This window comes from Ascaphus truei, chromosome 2, assembly GCF_040206685.1.
Source record: "Ascaphus truei isolate aAscTru1 chromosome 2, aAscTru1.hap1, whole genome shotgun sequence".
Classification (NCBI taxonomy): domain Eukaryota; kingdom Metazoa; phylum Chordata; class Amphibia; order Anura; family Ascaphidae; genus Ascaphus; species Ascaphus truei.
Genome location: NC_134484.1, coordinates 324,770,861 through 324,787,696, shown reverse-complemented (window position 1 = coordinate 324,787,696; position 16,836 = coordinate 324,770,861). Strand labels below are relative to the sequence as shown.

The 16,836-nt window shown below is 39.9% G+C and overlaps 1 protein-coding gene across 5 annotated transcripts in view; it reads right to left on the bottom strand.

Moving 5' to 3' along the window:
* The window catches only part of GLI3 (GLI family zinc finger 3), a 233,465-nt gene that overhangs the window by 46,270 nt on the left and 170,359 nt on the right, over nucleotides 1–16,836 (bottom strand). For 4 of the 5 annotated variants that reach the window (XM_075586592.1, XM_075586594.1, XM_075586593.1 and 1 more), the window contains 3 exons: nucleotides 8,137–8,353; nucleotides 6,983–7,099; nucleotides 4,803–4,943 (listed from right to left, as the gene is read on the bottom strand). In XM_075586592.1, coding sequence (XP_075442707.1) covers nucleotides 4,803–4,943; nucleotides 6,983–7,099; nucleotides 8,137–8,353 — 475 coding nt within the window. The remainder of the gene's footprint in view (nucleotides 1–4,802; nucleotides 4,944–6,982; nucleotides 7,100–8,136; nucleotides 8,354–16,836) is intronic. The other variant, XM_075586595.1, reaches the window with a different exon arrangement.

Here is a 16,836-nt window from a genome sequence, read left to right as displayed (position 1 = left end):
TTAGATGTGTTAAAGCTGCAGTCCAAGCTGCCGTTAAAAAAATAAAATACCCCCTTTAATATGTGCATCAATACAATCCACACAATGATAAGTAATTAGCTAAGTTGCCGACCAATCCGTTCTCCTGTGATCGATCGGCAAAGATTTGGCTCGGGCGTTCACAAAATGGCTGCCAGTGCAGCAGAAGAGGACCAAAGATGCAAAGTTATGTGGGGAAGATCATGTGACCAGGCAGTCACTAGATACAATTGGCGCACTGCTAGAGAGAGGGCAGGGCTCAAAAAGGGGTGTGCCAGAGCCTGCTTCAGAAGAGGAAGGGGGTGTGACTTTGTAAATGGTTGGTATAGAAACAAAAATGATTGTTACATTATAATACATTAAAAATGTCATTGAGTTGTTGGTTTTTTTTTTTTTAGCACACAACTGATTTATAAAAAAAAAACAGGCATGTAGGATATTGCTTGGTCTGCAGCTTTAAGACGACCTGACAGTCAACTACAAGGCACTATGAAACATTTGTCACTCAGCATTTTATGTAGTTATTTTCTATTTTTCTAATATAAACCATGTGGCTCTTCTCCACCCAAGTTCAAATAAGCCTGGAATTCCTGCAGTGCACTCAATAACTAAACCAGAACAAGAGGCAGGACTTGTCAGGATTTAAAAGCGCTCAGCAAAAACTCTTCAATTGCAGCCGGCACCCCATTCCATGGAAGGATATCAATTATAGATAGTGACTTGCTTTAGCAGGAAGCCGGCACTGTCACACACTAGATAGACAACCATGGAGAATCATGAATCCTGCTATTAACTGTAAAGGGTAGAGGGGGACAGATAGGTGCTATAAATAAGACAGGGTGTCAGAATGGTTTAAAACACCTTATCTGCTGGTTAATGTATCATGAAAGTTTAACTATGGCAAGTCAACATTTTAAACTTTCTTATGAATGAATGTATATATATATATATATATATATATATATATATATATATATATATATATATATATATAGTGTTTTTGATGCAATGCCTGATCACATTTTTTTTTAATGTAATTCACGATTGAAAGCTTCTTTAAACAAATATACCCATGCCTAAAATAAAAAGCAAAATTCTGGCAGCTTTTGTTTTTGGTGGGGAGGGATCTGGAATGGGTCATGATTTCTTTTTTGGTAGGGAGGGCCTCTGGATGGAGGAGTGTTTGTCAATCAAGTGTTTCCTCTAACACTATCCCACCCTGTCAAAGAACCAAGTTAGGTAAGGGAGAGGACAGTGAGGGGCATGTTGCCATTACACAAGATGGAATAGCCAATAGAAATGAAATCCCTCCCAAGTCTCACTTCATTTTTGTTCTAAAAAAAAAAAACACACATAGATGCTAGATTTTGAAAAAAAAAAAACTAACGTGTCCACTAAACAGATTTAACCTTTGAAATATGTCCCATCCATTAGTACACGTTGGCCCTCAGAAGGACTGCCCCTTTAACAGGATATTGTGTTGGCTAAATTCACTAGTAATGTACTGCAATATTTGGTGCACAAAAGAAAAGCATTCACTAGGGATATCCAATGCATTTGTGAATGAGTTGAAATGATTTTCCTATTTACTTAATTCAATATAGGGCACGGGTTCTCCATGAGCAATTTCTACTTTCTATTTGTTCTTATAATTTAAGATATGTTGCTCCACCCTAAAAGGTTATTTACTGAAGTCCCCCACCTGCAAAACCAGTACTAAAACAATTGCACCAGATTTGTCAAATGAATTACATTTCTTTGGTGGTGGAGGGAGTGGCTCAGTGAGTTACGACACTGACTCTGATGTAGCATCATCTGAAATAGACGACACTGAGTTTGAAGCAGGGGAGCCTGGTTCAATTCCTGATTCAACTCCTTGTGACCTTGTACAAGTCACTTTACCTCCCTGTGCCTCAGGCACCAAAACATAGATTGTCAGTTCTAAGGGACAGAGACTGTGTCTGTAAAAATCCTATGGACAGTGCTGTGGACTATACTGTAATTATAACCTTCTTTGAGTCCCATTGGGAGAAAAGTGCTATATGAAATAAAAGTATAATTATTCAATTTTTGCCCCCCATTTTGCATCTGGGAGACTTAAGTAATTAGACCTTTGATTCCTAACTCGTTGGCAAAACCCTTGGAAAAAGAGCATTTGGGATAAAACAAAATTTCAGAAGAAAATTGTTCTAGACAACTAGAGCATGATTTGTTTTGTATGCCACTTTAAAAATGCCTTATTTTGTGCGTCGTGTGTTGATTAAAGCCTATGACAAATACTGTGAAAGTTAACAATAGCTGTCATGACTAACAGTGCAGCTGTCCTGTGCTGCAGCCAAGGAGACTACGGGAAAGTGTTTTACAGGAATAGGGAAACAATTTTTTTTTTATATAATAAAAAATGTTTCATAAGTAGCATGTTTACCAGTTTGATATTAGGGTGGGTTGAAAAGCGAATGAATCATATAAGAACACTAAAGCAAAAAAAAAAAACCAGGATGAGACACTGAAAATTGTACCCGAGGATTTCTTCACATATATGCCTGCGCTTATATGCACAGGAATTACAGGATGCAGATCACCAATCATTTAAAATCAGTGAAATAAATGGGCAGAAAAAAATTCAACAATGGTGCTAAATTTTGAGAATTTCATATTTATAATGACTTAGGGCCGTGCTCTATATTGGCCAAAGTGACCGTTCAGGTTGTTTTCAGCTGAAAATCCACATTGCCTTTAATTGGCTGCTTCAGACAATTGAGAATAAAGCCCTTCGTGTAAATGTAGATAATTGGTGGGCAACAATATTATTTTGAACTGCTATTTCGGACCTGTGGACAAGTCTGACCAGTGCAAAATACGTTGAACTGAAAGTATGATTCTTTGTGACTGTTAGTTACATACTGTATTCATTGTTTTCCTCTCTGTTCTCAGTGAGCACCAGAATAATCTCTTAGTGTATTATGCTCTCTCCCTATTACTTGGCTATTGTTTGTTGTACTTCTCTACCACTATAGCACCCTGTGCTGTTCTATTCCGCTGGGTTCTGTTCAGTTCTTGCTGTGCCACAAATGCACCATCAGCATATAATGAAGTCAGTTGGACTTCAGAGGGAATGTTGTGGAAATAAGATTTCTTGCATAATCTATTCTCCATATTAACAGGGAGGACTTTACTCCTCTACAATGGGGAAAAGAGTTGTGTGGGAAGAAGTCTCAGCACATTAAATGTTAAGAGAATATATTTCAGTGTTTTATTTCCAGAGCTCCTCTCAGGGAATGTCATGTTTTGGTGATACCAAGAAACTCTTACTTGTACCAGTATGTAATCCAAGGTCATTCTCATGTTGGTCATTTCGAAACTCGAGTATGTCTCAAGCCCCCCAAGTAGAGGGTGAAAATCATTGCCCTAAGAAGCAAATCCAGCTTTTTGAATAGTAATGAAAATGGTACGTTTTTTTGCACACTCAAGAGACAAATCAGTCGGAATGAAGGAAAAATCTTCAATAATGTTTATGCACCTTGAAGAAAATGATAAATGAGCATTGTGAGCTGGAAAACAATATTACATAAGTTTACATGGCAAGACTGCAGAAAAGAGGCAGAATTATTATGGGACTTTGCATCCAAACCACTTTCTAGCTAACTGACTTGCTTTTAAAATACTCTTGTAACAAGATGTTTCATGCTGTCTGCTGATTTCCTTTCATTTTTTGGTGTAGCTTTGTATTTACTGCTTATAAAGTCCCATATTTTTGGCCATTTCTGTAACTGCTGCTGTTTCCTCTTGTAAGAATAAACACATAAGAGCTTATGTTTTAAGATGGTTCATTTACAATGGAAAAAAAACTATTTTTGGCATGCTCCACTTCTCTGTGTTAATTCAAAACAGAAGATTGCTGCACAAAGATAGGAAACATATCCCATTTAGACGGATACATTCAGCTGAAATCCGCATAACAAATGTTACTCTACATAAGATGGGAAAGAGCAAGAATTGGGTGGAGAAGAAAAAAACCTTATTCAAATATGGGGAGGCTGCTTATTTACATGTGTTTAGGTTCTTCACAAAACTCAACTGATTGTTTAAAAAAAGGGAAAAAAAAAAGGATCTCTTTGTAACTAGAAAACGGTCTCTCTTTCAGAAACAGCTTGTATGTCATCAAGGATCTAGACGCTCAAGCTATTGTAGCATGAGATTAACTTTTCTGCATCTAGTGACTGTAGCTTTTTTCCAGTTTCTTTGTAGCTCGAACACGAGGAAGACACCGTACACAAGAAGCCATGTTGAATCACGGCGAGGTGGTCCAAAAGAAAAGATAGTCAATAATGCTTTTTTTTTTTTTTTAAATATAACAATTCTCTCCCAAACAAACAAATAATGCATTACATTTGTTAAAAAAGAAGAAGAAATGTTGAAAGAAGCCTGGTTTTATAGAAAGTAGTCTGGGCTTGAGGTTAGTATTAATTCATGTTCAGCTTACTATTACTCAATAACTATCAAAGTCTGCAACTGAAAAAAATAATGTTTGCTGGCTTACAGGATCAGAGCCATTACACTCTCTGTTGAAGACTTTATTGAATTTTGCGCTAAGCTTTAGCTGACTGAACAGGTCAAGCACCACAGCTCAGACTTCTCTTTCTTCTTTGGAACGCATAAAGCCCTCTCCAGCCTCCAATGCTGCTGGCTAAGAAACTTGACTCAGCACAGGGTCAGAGAACCTGACCTCCACGAAGAGAGGTCACCCAGCTTTAAAACCCAGTTCCTGAATTCCATTAACTTACATGCACTAGCTGCTCCTGTGTGTCAAACTCTCGTGAGCAGCCTTCCCAATGGCAGTTTGTCTCGTAGACCACTTCAGGCTCTTGTTTACTTTCATCTTTGTCCCCCTCCTCTTTCACCAGAGTCATTCCATCTGGCTGATCCTAAACACAAGGGTTAAAACATGGGAATGTGAGGTTACTGGGTATGTGTTAGGTGGAAGGGAAAAGCTGGGGTCTGCTTTGTTTGATTTCTTTCAGAGATGTTTTAATCGGTTCATCTGCATCATATACTTTATTAATATTAGAGTTTATTTGTAAAGTGCCAACATATTTCCCAGCGCGGTACACCGGGGATACAGATTGAAGACAATTGTATAAACAGAATAACATACCGAATAAGAACAAACAAGCACAAACAGATACAAAAGGTCATTAGGGCCCATCTCTGTGTCAAAGCTTCAGAGGAAGATTTTTATTTTACAGAAAGATTAAAAATATCAGGTGTTTAAAAAAAACAAAAAAACATTTATGTGATATAAAAAAAATAATTGCCCAAATTTTGGAAATACAGCGCACAGCCAAGAGAGTGGGTAAGAGAGTGATCTAAAAATATATATTTCTTTATTGTGTCCATTAAAAACCGGAGGTGTAAAAGACCTCATACACGTTTCGTGCAGGTTGCACGTCTGTTACACCTCCGTTTTTTAATGGACGCAATAAAGAAATAATTTGTTATATCGCTCTCTGACCCACTCTGTGCGCTGTATCTCCAAAATGTTGTCTATTCTCATTCAACTACCAGCAGCACGCCTAACTTGGGGCACAGGACAGAGGCACTACAAATATGTGAGTATATTCATATTTAATTGTATCATGTGTTATAATAGTGGTCCTGGGACTATCCCAATGAGGTTTTGAGGAGTGGGTTTCAGCCCTCTAACTCTTTTCCTTCAGGGTTACTTTGTTTCTGTTTAGGACCCCGTATCACCTGAGAGTCATATTGGTTTGCTCTATATATACCACTAGCCTCATATCTTGTGCCTCTGTTTATGCGCTATTTTTCTATATATTTACATTCTATGGATCCCGCGCTTGAGCGCTTATACCACTAAAAATCTTTAAAAAAAATCATTTTGAAATTCCTTTAAAATGTATTATTTACGTTTGCAAAAGCTTTATGATGTGAGAGTGAGCAATGTTTTTTGTGAGCCAAAATATTGCCAATCCTCCTGGCACAGTCAGCAACACAGAGGACTGACGTAAATGTATTCTTCTGGTTGCATAATAGGTCAGATTCCATATGTAAAGCCTTTCATGGGGCATACTTAATATACAACTTTTAATATATACTTACAGCACACAGGCCCATATTTACTGCTTAGTGCTATTCCATAAGACATCTTCTGGCTCTGGAAGACGCCTGCACTTGAACGAGCTATAAGGTATCATCCAGTGAGGGAAGAGGCCTTATAGAATAGCTCCACTTAATAAGTATGAGTGAGAGTATTTTTACTGTTGTACTTTGCAAGCTATAGAACAACAAATACAAATATCACTTGTGAACACAATCACATTTCTCAGACAGGTGTGCAACACTGCCTTTCCCCATTATCTCTTAGCATTCAGTGCTCCACTGCAGCAAGGGATTCTGGGTAAAGACATGCAAATGAGCACACAGTGTCACTCTTTACTGCTTATCCATTTTAACAAGGACCCCTGTAAGTTTATGTCTTCTGTATTACACAGCTTTTCATCACAGCCTGGGTTAAAGAAGTGCATAGCCAGTAGCCCTACTCACAGACATATAGAAGACATGTGTGATAAAATATGTTTTACATATGCTCAGAGTAGTAAATCCATGTGAAAATGCACAAACGGGAACTAATGCATGACGGTGATGATGAAGGATTACTACAATACAGTATCCAAAAAGTGCATGATCCCAGCACATCTTGTGGTCTGTCTCAACATATAGAGTTTGAGTACATTTAAACACATTTTATGCATTAAAGCAGCAGTCCAAACTACCGTTTAAAAAATATAAAATAAATGATATAAGTGCCACTTTTTTATTTTAAGCTAAAAAAAAAAATGATCATATGTTTACAAGCAGTGTTTGATAAAGCCATTACAGTACTGTATGTGAGAATAAATGCAGCCGTTCAACAGAAAGATAGAGGATAGAACCAAAATGATGTTACCTGCATGCCCCCTGCACCTGGACTTGGAAGGTCTTCTTCAGGTTTGAACTTGGAACGCTTATTGTGCATTGGGTCCCCAGTGCTGCTGACTGCCGACTCACTGGTGGGTTTGTTCTGCTGTAGAGTTTGGTGTATAAAAAAAATAAAGCTGCCCTTGATAAACATGTAATTCAAAAACAAGATCAAGCGCATCGGCTAATGTATGAAAAATGGAGCGTAAGACCATTAACTCTTGGCAAGGCTGCAGTAATATAGCTTTTAAAAAACAAAGCCTATTATAAAATACTAGACATTTAAAGATATCATGAGTATCCTTACATCACTGTAACAGGGAAATAGAGCAGGCTAACAGAACTTTGAAACATGATACCTTTGCAGATAGGATGAGTTTGTGATATTTTGCTGCATGGAAGATTACGCTTGTTTTATCGCTTGCTGCTTTGAACCTTGTAAATCATTATGAAGTAGACACACACCATATGCACGGTTTACCGGACAAACTAACCCCATTCATCCCGGTGAGAGAAAGTGGTGGCTAAACTTGCACTTCTCCCTGCACGTGTTTAGATAGTATGCAGGTACAAGTAGGGCACTGTTTTTGTGGTCTGAGGCAACCAAATGATGCTCTATTTAAAAGCCTAACACATTTCCCCCACAATCTTCATATAGAATCCCTAGTACTTAAGTATTTTTGTTAATGCCCCTTAAAATGTAGATACATTATTTTGAAAATCCAGACTGATTGTTCTTTTTCAACACGGTTTTTTATTCAGCGTCCCCTGACCCTGGGATATCGCTGCGCTAGAAGAACAGCATCCATCCTTACCAATATAGATGCAGCTGTTGTGTCCTATAGATTAATCAAAACGGACTTGATTTCAAATCATTTTAAAACCACAATGCTTTTACAATGCTGTGAAGCTTTGGCAACCTTGGTGTAATCATAATAATCAATATGCCCTGTATTAGGGGAGAAATAATCTAAGTCATGAAACGTGATGAAAGGGGATTGCTGTGGTTACATCTAATAATTCTGGGGTATCTACAGCTACATCTAAATATTAACAATAAACAGGTGTCTAGAGATTGTAAATTGCTGGGCCCCATAGGTAAAAAGATTGTAAAATTCTTTATTTGTTGATATAAGATGTCACCTGTATGGCTTCTGATGGACCAGAGCTGATCTGGACTGGGGTCAGGATACTTGGAATGCCTGGTATTGTTCTCTGAGAGGGAAACGTTGGAGCTGGATGAAGAAGCGGAGGGCTGTGTCCAAAGGCTGATCCTATGCTGTGCTGACGGCTTAAAATCTGTTGATGCATGTGCTGGAGGGACACTGGGGTAGGCGGGTATGTGAAACTCAGAGCTGGACTGCAATGGAAACAAAGTAGAGTAAAAAAAAAGTGTAACCGTTAAAGTAATAAGGAAAAGGTAATCAGACAAGTACTGTATATGGAAATACCCTTGAGACATTGCTTTTATAGTTTCATCATCCATAAAATTCTGAGTAATATCGAGATGAATCACTTGCAAAACTAAACTGTTCTCAGTTACAAAATGGTACTCAAAAGGTGTTCTGGTTTATTTACTCACAGGAGATAGTTGCATAGCTGTTATCTTAAAGTGAGATTGAGAACCTTTCTTTACCAATAAATAAACAATAAAATTACAGTTTTAAAAATTTATAAAAAGAAACAAAGTCATTGTGTTTTTGTTTATTACATAATTACAATATTAAGCACAGCAATGCTCCATTTCAGCCACTCCAGAAATAATTTTAGAAGCTAACATTACAAAGAAGAATGGTGCAGTTATTCGGAACACCCTATTTCTACATTTATTATTGTTTATTTTCACATTTTCAATGCTAAGATTGATAACTGCCATGATTCTTTAATATCATTGTCATCAACCAATTGTAGTACTAGCAACAGATTTTGGGCCACAAAAGACACCTTGTAGCTATGTACCTGAATATTGAATAGCAGTAAATGGCATATGTGGGCGTATTTTAATTGATAGCTGATCCAGAAACAAATCCTGAAATGTCAATTTGATAAAAATGTAACAAAAAAATCCCCAAAAAAACATTATGTTTAAAAAGGAGATATTTATTGTGTTATCAGACTGGATTTAGAATGGGGAAATGTAAGTGAAATCCCTGTAGGACTTTAATCTTGGTAAGGATGAGCTTCTTCATACGTCTCCGGATCGTATTACAAGTGGAGAGAAAATCAATTGGTTAATGTGCTTGGAACACTGTGCTTGTCATATCACTCATTTGTTTGTAAAGATGGAAGACCCGGTTCATGCGGAATGTCACCTACAGCATTTCCATCAGGGCAGTGTGGACTAAGAGAAAGTCTCCTCTGATACTGGTGATCAATGAGCTCCAATGTGGGCTTATTCCAATGGGAGAGCACTTCACTCTCCTCCAGTTTAACATCATTAAATGTCTATTAAAGTCCATTATGCATGCTAATACCTGTCATCACTTCATTACTTCTCTGTCTTTCTTAAGACGGCGAATGAGTTCTGAGGAAATTACATTACCGCATAAAGACCTCACTCTGCAAGCAGGCATTGCCAAACCACTCTTTATTACCATGCATCTCCAATGAATTGTACCCAGCTACACACGGTCGCAGCCTCTTTTAATAAAACTGCTTGAGATACGAAAGCACTTTTCTTTTTGTAGGGATAATATCAAGAAATTACCTTTTTTTTTTTTTAAATATCAGAGACCAAATTGAATGCAAATGTGAAGTTTGCGTAATTAATAGGTCTTACTGATAAACGTATTAAGTTAAAATTGTACGTTTTGTAATTAAAAGTAAGTTAAGTCATTAAGTGGGGGGGGGAGGGGGCCCGAGAATCGGAGAATCCAGAGACCTTCATTATTTCACCTTCATTTATCACAGTCCAAGAATATGCTTGTAATGACATTGCTATTGTTACTAGTTACAACTCCCTGTGTTTCAACAGTTTTGCCATTTATGACAAAATATCATTATAAATACAAAGAGACCGGGGTTCTCAACTCACTCCTCAAAACCTCCCAACAGGTCAGGTATTAAGGATATCCCTGCTTCAGCACAGGTGGATCAATCAGTGGCTCGGTCCAAGACTGCACCACCTGTGCGGAAGCAAAAAACCTGACCTGTTGGAGGCGTCTTGAGAACTGGAGTTGAGAACCCCTGCCCCAAAAGAAATGTGCCAGCCTTTGAAGGACCCTCTTTCCATTTTACGCTGTACTCTTTATATAACGTAAAGACAAAAACATGGAGAACACCGTAATTGTTTGCAGTGAAAGTCAGGAGGAAATCAGTAATAATGTGCAGTTATTACAAGCCCATAGTCCCTGCCAGTGTTCCTGAAAGCAACCATGAATGATTACAGCCGGCTCTGCTAAGGTAACCACTGTGGATGATTGATAGGGCATTAATCAAAAGATGCATATCAGCCTCAGAATTTGTTCACAAGCTTTCTTCTAATAGCTGATTTCATGTTCACTGAGCTCTATGCCAGTTTGTTCAATTTATTCTTCAATGTACAGTACAAACCATTCATCACCGAGCACAATGATTTAATGCTCCCTCTTCCTTTCAGTGAACATATATTACAAAGTGTACCTACCCTGTTCTGTTCATTAAAACGCATGAAAACAATGTCATACATGCGTGTGGAATATCGTGGTACACTGAGTGTAAAAAAAAATGCACAAATGCTCCAAGTGAGGTCGTTTTTAAAAATAATATTGCTTGAGATTAAATTTGCTATCCATTTTGTTAAAGAATTCAAAATGAAAAAAGAGGGGAAAAAAAGCATTTCCAAACAGCCTGTCTTCAGTTGCAAATGATAACTTTGAATTCAATGCAGCGCACTAATCCATTGGCACTAAAGATATGCTATTCATTTATGCATAGACAAGAAGTTGTTTTTATCTTGCATTCCATTACCCAGAATCCCTTGCTGCAGTGGAAGCATTGTATGCTAAGAGATAATGGGGGGAAAGCAGGGTTGCAGACCTGTCTGAGACATGTGAATGTGCTCACAAGTGGTATTTTTAATTTTTTTAATCTTAAACGCAAACTCCCTTCATCCCTCCATCCACCCCAAAAATAAGAGAGGGATCCAGTAATAGGTAGGATAAAATAAATAAAGCAATGAACTTTGGTTGAATCTTGGTTTAACTCCTTGAGTGCCCCCATTATATAGCTACCCCATCATGAGGACCGACACTCCAGCGGCCCCCGCGATGTAGAAGCCTACGTCATGGGCTTTTTGCTCTTTTGCTAGGGGAGATTGCATTTAGTGATCTGTCGGATGAGGGGCGGAAGAGGAGACTCCCCAGGAGTGATCACATGATCACGGTGTGCCGGCACTCAAAGGGTTGGAACCCGACCCGGATCCTATTTACTACAGAAAGCTCCATCATTGTTCCGTATACTGGAGAAGACAGGCAGCTCATTAAGGTTTTACTGACAGCTGCTGATGGGAAGAATTTATCATCTTAATCTAGTTTTGTGCAAGACCTTACCCACTGATAATAATTGGAGATTTTCTATGAGAAATCTTGCAGTCTTTTGTGGTATATTGCAAAACTGCAGTATATAAAGTGAGAACCAGAATCTTTCCCTGTTCTATTAGTTCAAAGCTGAGAACACTTTGAGATTTCAAAAGCTCTGTACACTACAATGTTCTCTATGAAAACCTCTAATGTCTGTCTATTGAGAGGCACCACAACATATAACCAAGGAGAAGTAGAGGCTAAGTAAGTAAAGATATGGACTAAAAAACAATGACACTTGAGTATGAATCAGGGCAACCTGGATCAGTTCCCTGGTGTCAAGTCACTTGGACAAGTCACTTTATCTCCCTGTGTCCCAGGCACCAGAAAGATTGTAGTTCATATGGGCAGGGACTGGCTGTACAATTCCTATATGCTGTGTACCGCGCATATAGCCATGGCTGGTCCAGACTATATTTCTGCCTTCCTGCCACATAAGTTCTGATAGCTACAGGCAGTGACAGGCTATCCTGTGGGTTCACCCCCCTCATGCTGCCTCTCTTAGTGACTGGGATGGAGGTGAACTGAGTCTGTGTACAGCCAATCATGGTTCAGACTCTGTGCCCTCCCCCTTTGTGCCTTAGGGAGGAAGTGTTCCAAATTGTATTAAGTCAAGGTCTCCCCCTCCCGGGGTTGAGATGTGGAGGGAGTTGAGCTCTTCCCCTCCTGGGGTAGAGACCTGCAGCCCAAGATCTGCGCAGAGGACAAGGCCTCAAGACTACATTCAGAAGTCTGGGACCTATCCTGACAAACCCATGCATACGCTGTAATACCAACTGCAGTGGCTGCACAAATAAATAATTATTTTTATATACTCCTGGAGAAGTACCAGTCTATTTGGTAGGAGTATGAGAGAAGTCTGTCGTGGTGGGGACTGTCTCCAGGAACCCTGGAGCCTATTGCGACTGGAGGCGCTGATGACTTCAAGATCATGACATGAGGATCACCAAAAACCTGTCCTGTTTCCCCTTAACATCGCGGACACTCATCTCTCCTGGACCCTCACAGGTACAAAGCACCACAACACCTGTAGCTTAGGCAAGATCTCCCAGAGGGGGGGGAGGGTGCAGTGCTACATGCACTATACTGTAACTGTGAAGCGCCTTGAGTCCCATTGGGAGAAAAGCACTATATGAAGTAAAGTTATTACTATGGAATAAAGTTGTTATTACCTCCAAAGATTCTGGAGTTGGAAACAAACATTGTTTAGAGTAAAAGAAAGGTTTATTTGATGCACACAGCAACATTTTGATTCAAATAATGGTTAATTGTGACCCCCCCCCCCTTTAAAACAATTCAATCTGCTATTTCAAGTCCTGTTATTGATGAGTTATAAATTCACTGGGGAGCTCCAATTAGGGGAATTGAGCACTTTTAACACCATATGTACAGCAGGGGTAGCCAACTCCAGTCCTGGAGAGCTACCAACAGGTCAGGTTTTCAGGATATCCCTGCTTCAGCACAAGTGGCTCAGTCGAAGACTGACTGGGATATCCTGAAAACCTGACCTGTTCGTAGCTCTTGAGGACTGGAGTTGGCTGCCTCTGCTGTATATACTTTCTATACATACTGTATGTAGCCAGGTACCCAATGGCTACTAATTTCCCTACCTAACACATAAGTCCTGGTACCAGCGCAGGCAGTGTTAGGGTTAAATCTATGCCCTACTGCAGTAAACAGCTCCCTTGAGTGACAGGGGGTGTGCCTAATGCCTAGGTACTGCCCACACCGGGGCTAAGACCTGGGACCCTCCCCTGGTAACAAAAAGGGGTTGCAGCCCAAATTGAGTGTTCTCTTCCCTCTCCCACTCCTCAGTGAGAGAGATGTGTTCTATCCTCTCCCCTCACGGGGAGTGGGATGTATGCTGTGCAGGGACCTGGTTCCAGGCCTTCTCTCCCGCAGGGGAGTGGAAGCTACTACCCCATACTCCACCAGGGAGTGTGGGAGATAAGGAGAGGCTCCTGGGGCCTCAAGCTCCCGGGGTTGACTCCAGGGACACAGAGAAGAGGAATGCTGTGTATGTCAAGATGCTGTTGATGTATGCTGTGAGAGCAGAATAAAGGCCACCGTTATGTTTTACTCCTGCCTGAGGCTGCAGTCTTTCAGGTGGAGGGAAAGAGGTTTTCCTGCAGGGACTGCACCTATCTCTGATAGGCCCTGTTGGAATGGAGGGGCTGCACTGAAGATAAGAGCTACAGATCCGAAAGCCTGTCTTGTCTATCCCCACTACCACTGGAGGACACTCAGAATTCTGTAAGCCTAACAGGTGAGCAGCACTACACCGGTAACCAGAACCAAATCTGCTTAGGGTGGGGGAAAATAGGTTACATTTGGAGGCGCTACTGAGATCTGAGAAGCAGGTAGGCTTTTGCAGCAGAATGGATCTTTTCACTATGCCAAACTGAGAGGTGCCTGAAAAACACCACATCGGGGCCATATTTTGCAGAATTATGGGTAGTGAACCTGGGGGCTCTTGGGACCCGAGGGACCAAAACCCCCTGAAGGGGGAACTATCACATGAATATCCACCAGGAAGTGTTCACAGTATGTGCGGGAAGTGTCCGAGGGGGGCTCTTGAAATTCGAGAGGCCAGAACCTTTGTTAAAGGAGCTGCAGCAATACAATAGCGATTACCGCCAAAACGGGAGAACCGCATGGTAAGCTTTGCAAGTTGCAAGCTTTTCTTTGTAAATGTGTGCAGGGCTTGGTGTGAACGCTGAAGCCGCACCCTGTAATGTGCTTGGTGCGAAAGCTGGAGCCGTGCCCATCTTTTAGTGCCTGGACTCCTGGATCCACCAGGGAGAGGAGGCACTGAACGAACTGATCGCTGTGTCACCACTAGGGGCGTAGCCGGATGCCAGCTCAGATGCACGTGAAGAATCAACGGAGACAGACCTACTCGAGGCTGCTCCCTGTGCTATTGCTATGATGGCCAAGAAAGCCGCTACCCAGTATACTCAACCAGGAGGAATCCTGTTAGTGCCGATTAACGGAGAGGACTTTCTGCAATGTGTACGCCCACGATATAATTTTTTTACATGTTACCCTTATAATCTAATGCTCGCTGTTAACACAGCTTTTAAGGGTTCCATGTAAAAATGGATTTCAGGCAAAAGGCGACACAGTGTGCTCATTTGCAAGTCATTCCCCATAATCCCTTGCTGCAGTGGAAGCACTGTATGCTAGGTGATAATAGTGAAAGGCAGGGTTGCAGACCAGTCTAAGACATGTGAATGTGTTCACAAGTGATCTTTTTATTTATTTTCAATTCCTTCACATTGCCAGTTCGAATTCTGCACATGATTGAGAGGCAATGCTATAAAATAATGGGTGTCCTCTAAAGGCGGTCAGTCCTGCTGTTAACTAATGGAGCTTTTTGTAGTGTACGCCATTTTGAATTCTTACAGACATTTGTAAAAAAACAAACAAAAAGAAAGTAACGGGTACACATAGGTTATATGACGACTGTTTTGGTTTGTGCGGTGATGTGAATTGGAGTCACATCTGCTTTGGTGATCAGGTCAGAGTGTTAACGACGTACCTAAGTAATCTGAGCACTCAACAGCGGCAATGCAGACAAAAACACCCCAACTACTTTGTGTGCAAAAAAAAACATTTTAAAGATTGATAAGCAGAGTTCTGTAAACTCTTTTTATGCGGGTCAGTGAACTGCATTGTAATTTCATTAGGACGTGGAGTCTCAAATAGCTAACTTAACTAACTTAAAAAAAAAAATAGTTACAGGTCTCGTAATGAAAACCAAACTTTGTGGCGGTCCTGTTAACAAGGTCATCCAGTTTCTGGTCACAGCTGCAGAATTTACCGAGAAACAGCTGTGATTTTAAGTTACAAAAATGTGTTCCACTTTCTTTCTCTCTGCACACAGCGCCCTCTGCCCTCCATCACATTTTATCCCCCACTGCGACCCTGCTTCTAACCACTATTTTGTGCCCCAAAGAACTTGTTTTTTGGATTGCCTTGCGTACACATTTTGGGATGAATTTACTAAGCAGTGCTGAGCCATAATAAATATGACTGTCTTTTATCAACCAAACAATTAAGTTTGTTCAGCATGCAGGCTTTTCTACAGAAGTGTATACTGACACTTTGGAGGTAATTCACGTCGCACGTAAACTTCTATTCAAGTCAATGTGAGTTTCCACCCGATAGTGGTCCGATCGGTGAAATCCCAATTTTATGAACACCTCTTTTGTCTTTATCTTTCTTTCTTGCAAAAAAATTATTTGTGCGCGCGTGCATTTGGTTTTTGTGCTTGTTCAACTGTATTTTTTTTTTTATATAATAAAGCCACTTTTTTTTTTGTACAGAGCAGGAAGTTTTACCCCATATTGATTTGCACTTTTGGAATATGAACAACAAAAAAAGAAGGTAATGTAAATGTTTTAGTGCTAATCAACCCAAAGAAGATCTTGGTTAAAAAACAACTGCAGAACAGTGCATTTAATTGTTTTTAATAATATATTTCTTTTTTAATCACATTTTTGTATTCTATTTAAATGACCTTAAAAGCGGGTCCATGTTAAAATGGGTAAGAAGTAAACAGTGACTCACTGTGCTTATTTGCGTGTCATTACCCAGAATCCCTGGCTGCAGGAGAAGCACTGGTTGCTAAGCGAGAATGGAGAAAGACAGGATTGCAGACCTGTCTAAGACATACAAATCTGCCACAAGTGGCATTTTTATTTACTGTACCCTTTTTAATATGAAAGTGTCACCCCTCTGCAGGAGGCGGTCATTTCCATTCAAATGAATGGGACTAGAATCTTGCCCAGCATAGGGCTTTCACAGAGACTGGTGTCACAAATCACATTTCCTTCTCATTTCTATGATATCATCTGCAATTTTGAGATGTAATTTTAATTTTGATCTAACAACAACAACATCAAAAAAGCAACAGTATGCTCCTCAGCTTTGCACTTCCAGGCTTTTTTTTCCCTTTATACAACTATTACAACGCGTACATTTGTAAATTAGATCTTCATTTGTTATGTTACCATTATTAGTGATACCTGGGGTAAAAATTGTGAATTGGGAGAGTTTTCCCACCTTTTCTCTGGAGACAGAAACTTCTCGTAATGTGCAGTGTAGTGCACAATATCCACTATACTTGATGCTCCTGTGCCTTTGTGGTTATGCTGAGCTAATATTGTTAACACATGTTTCAATTTAATATAGGTTGAACACGATGGACATACAGTATGTCTTTTTTTTTAACTATTGTCTCACAGATTCACTTAGAAAGTTATTTTCTTAGCTGGGGTAA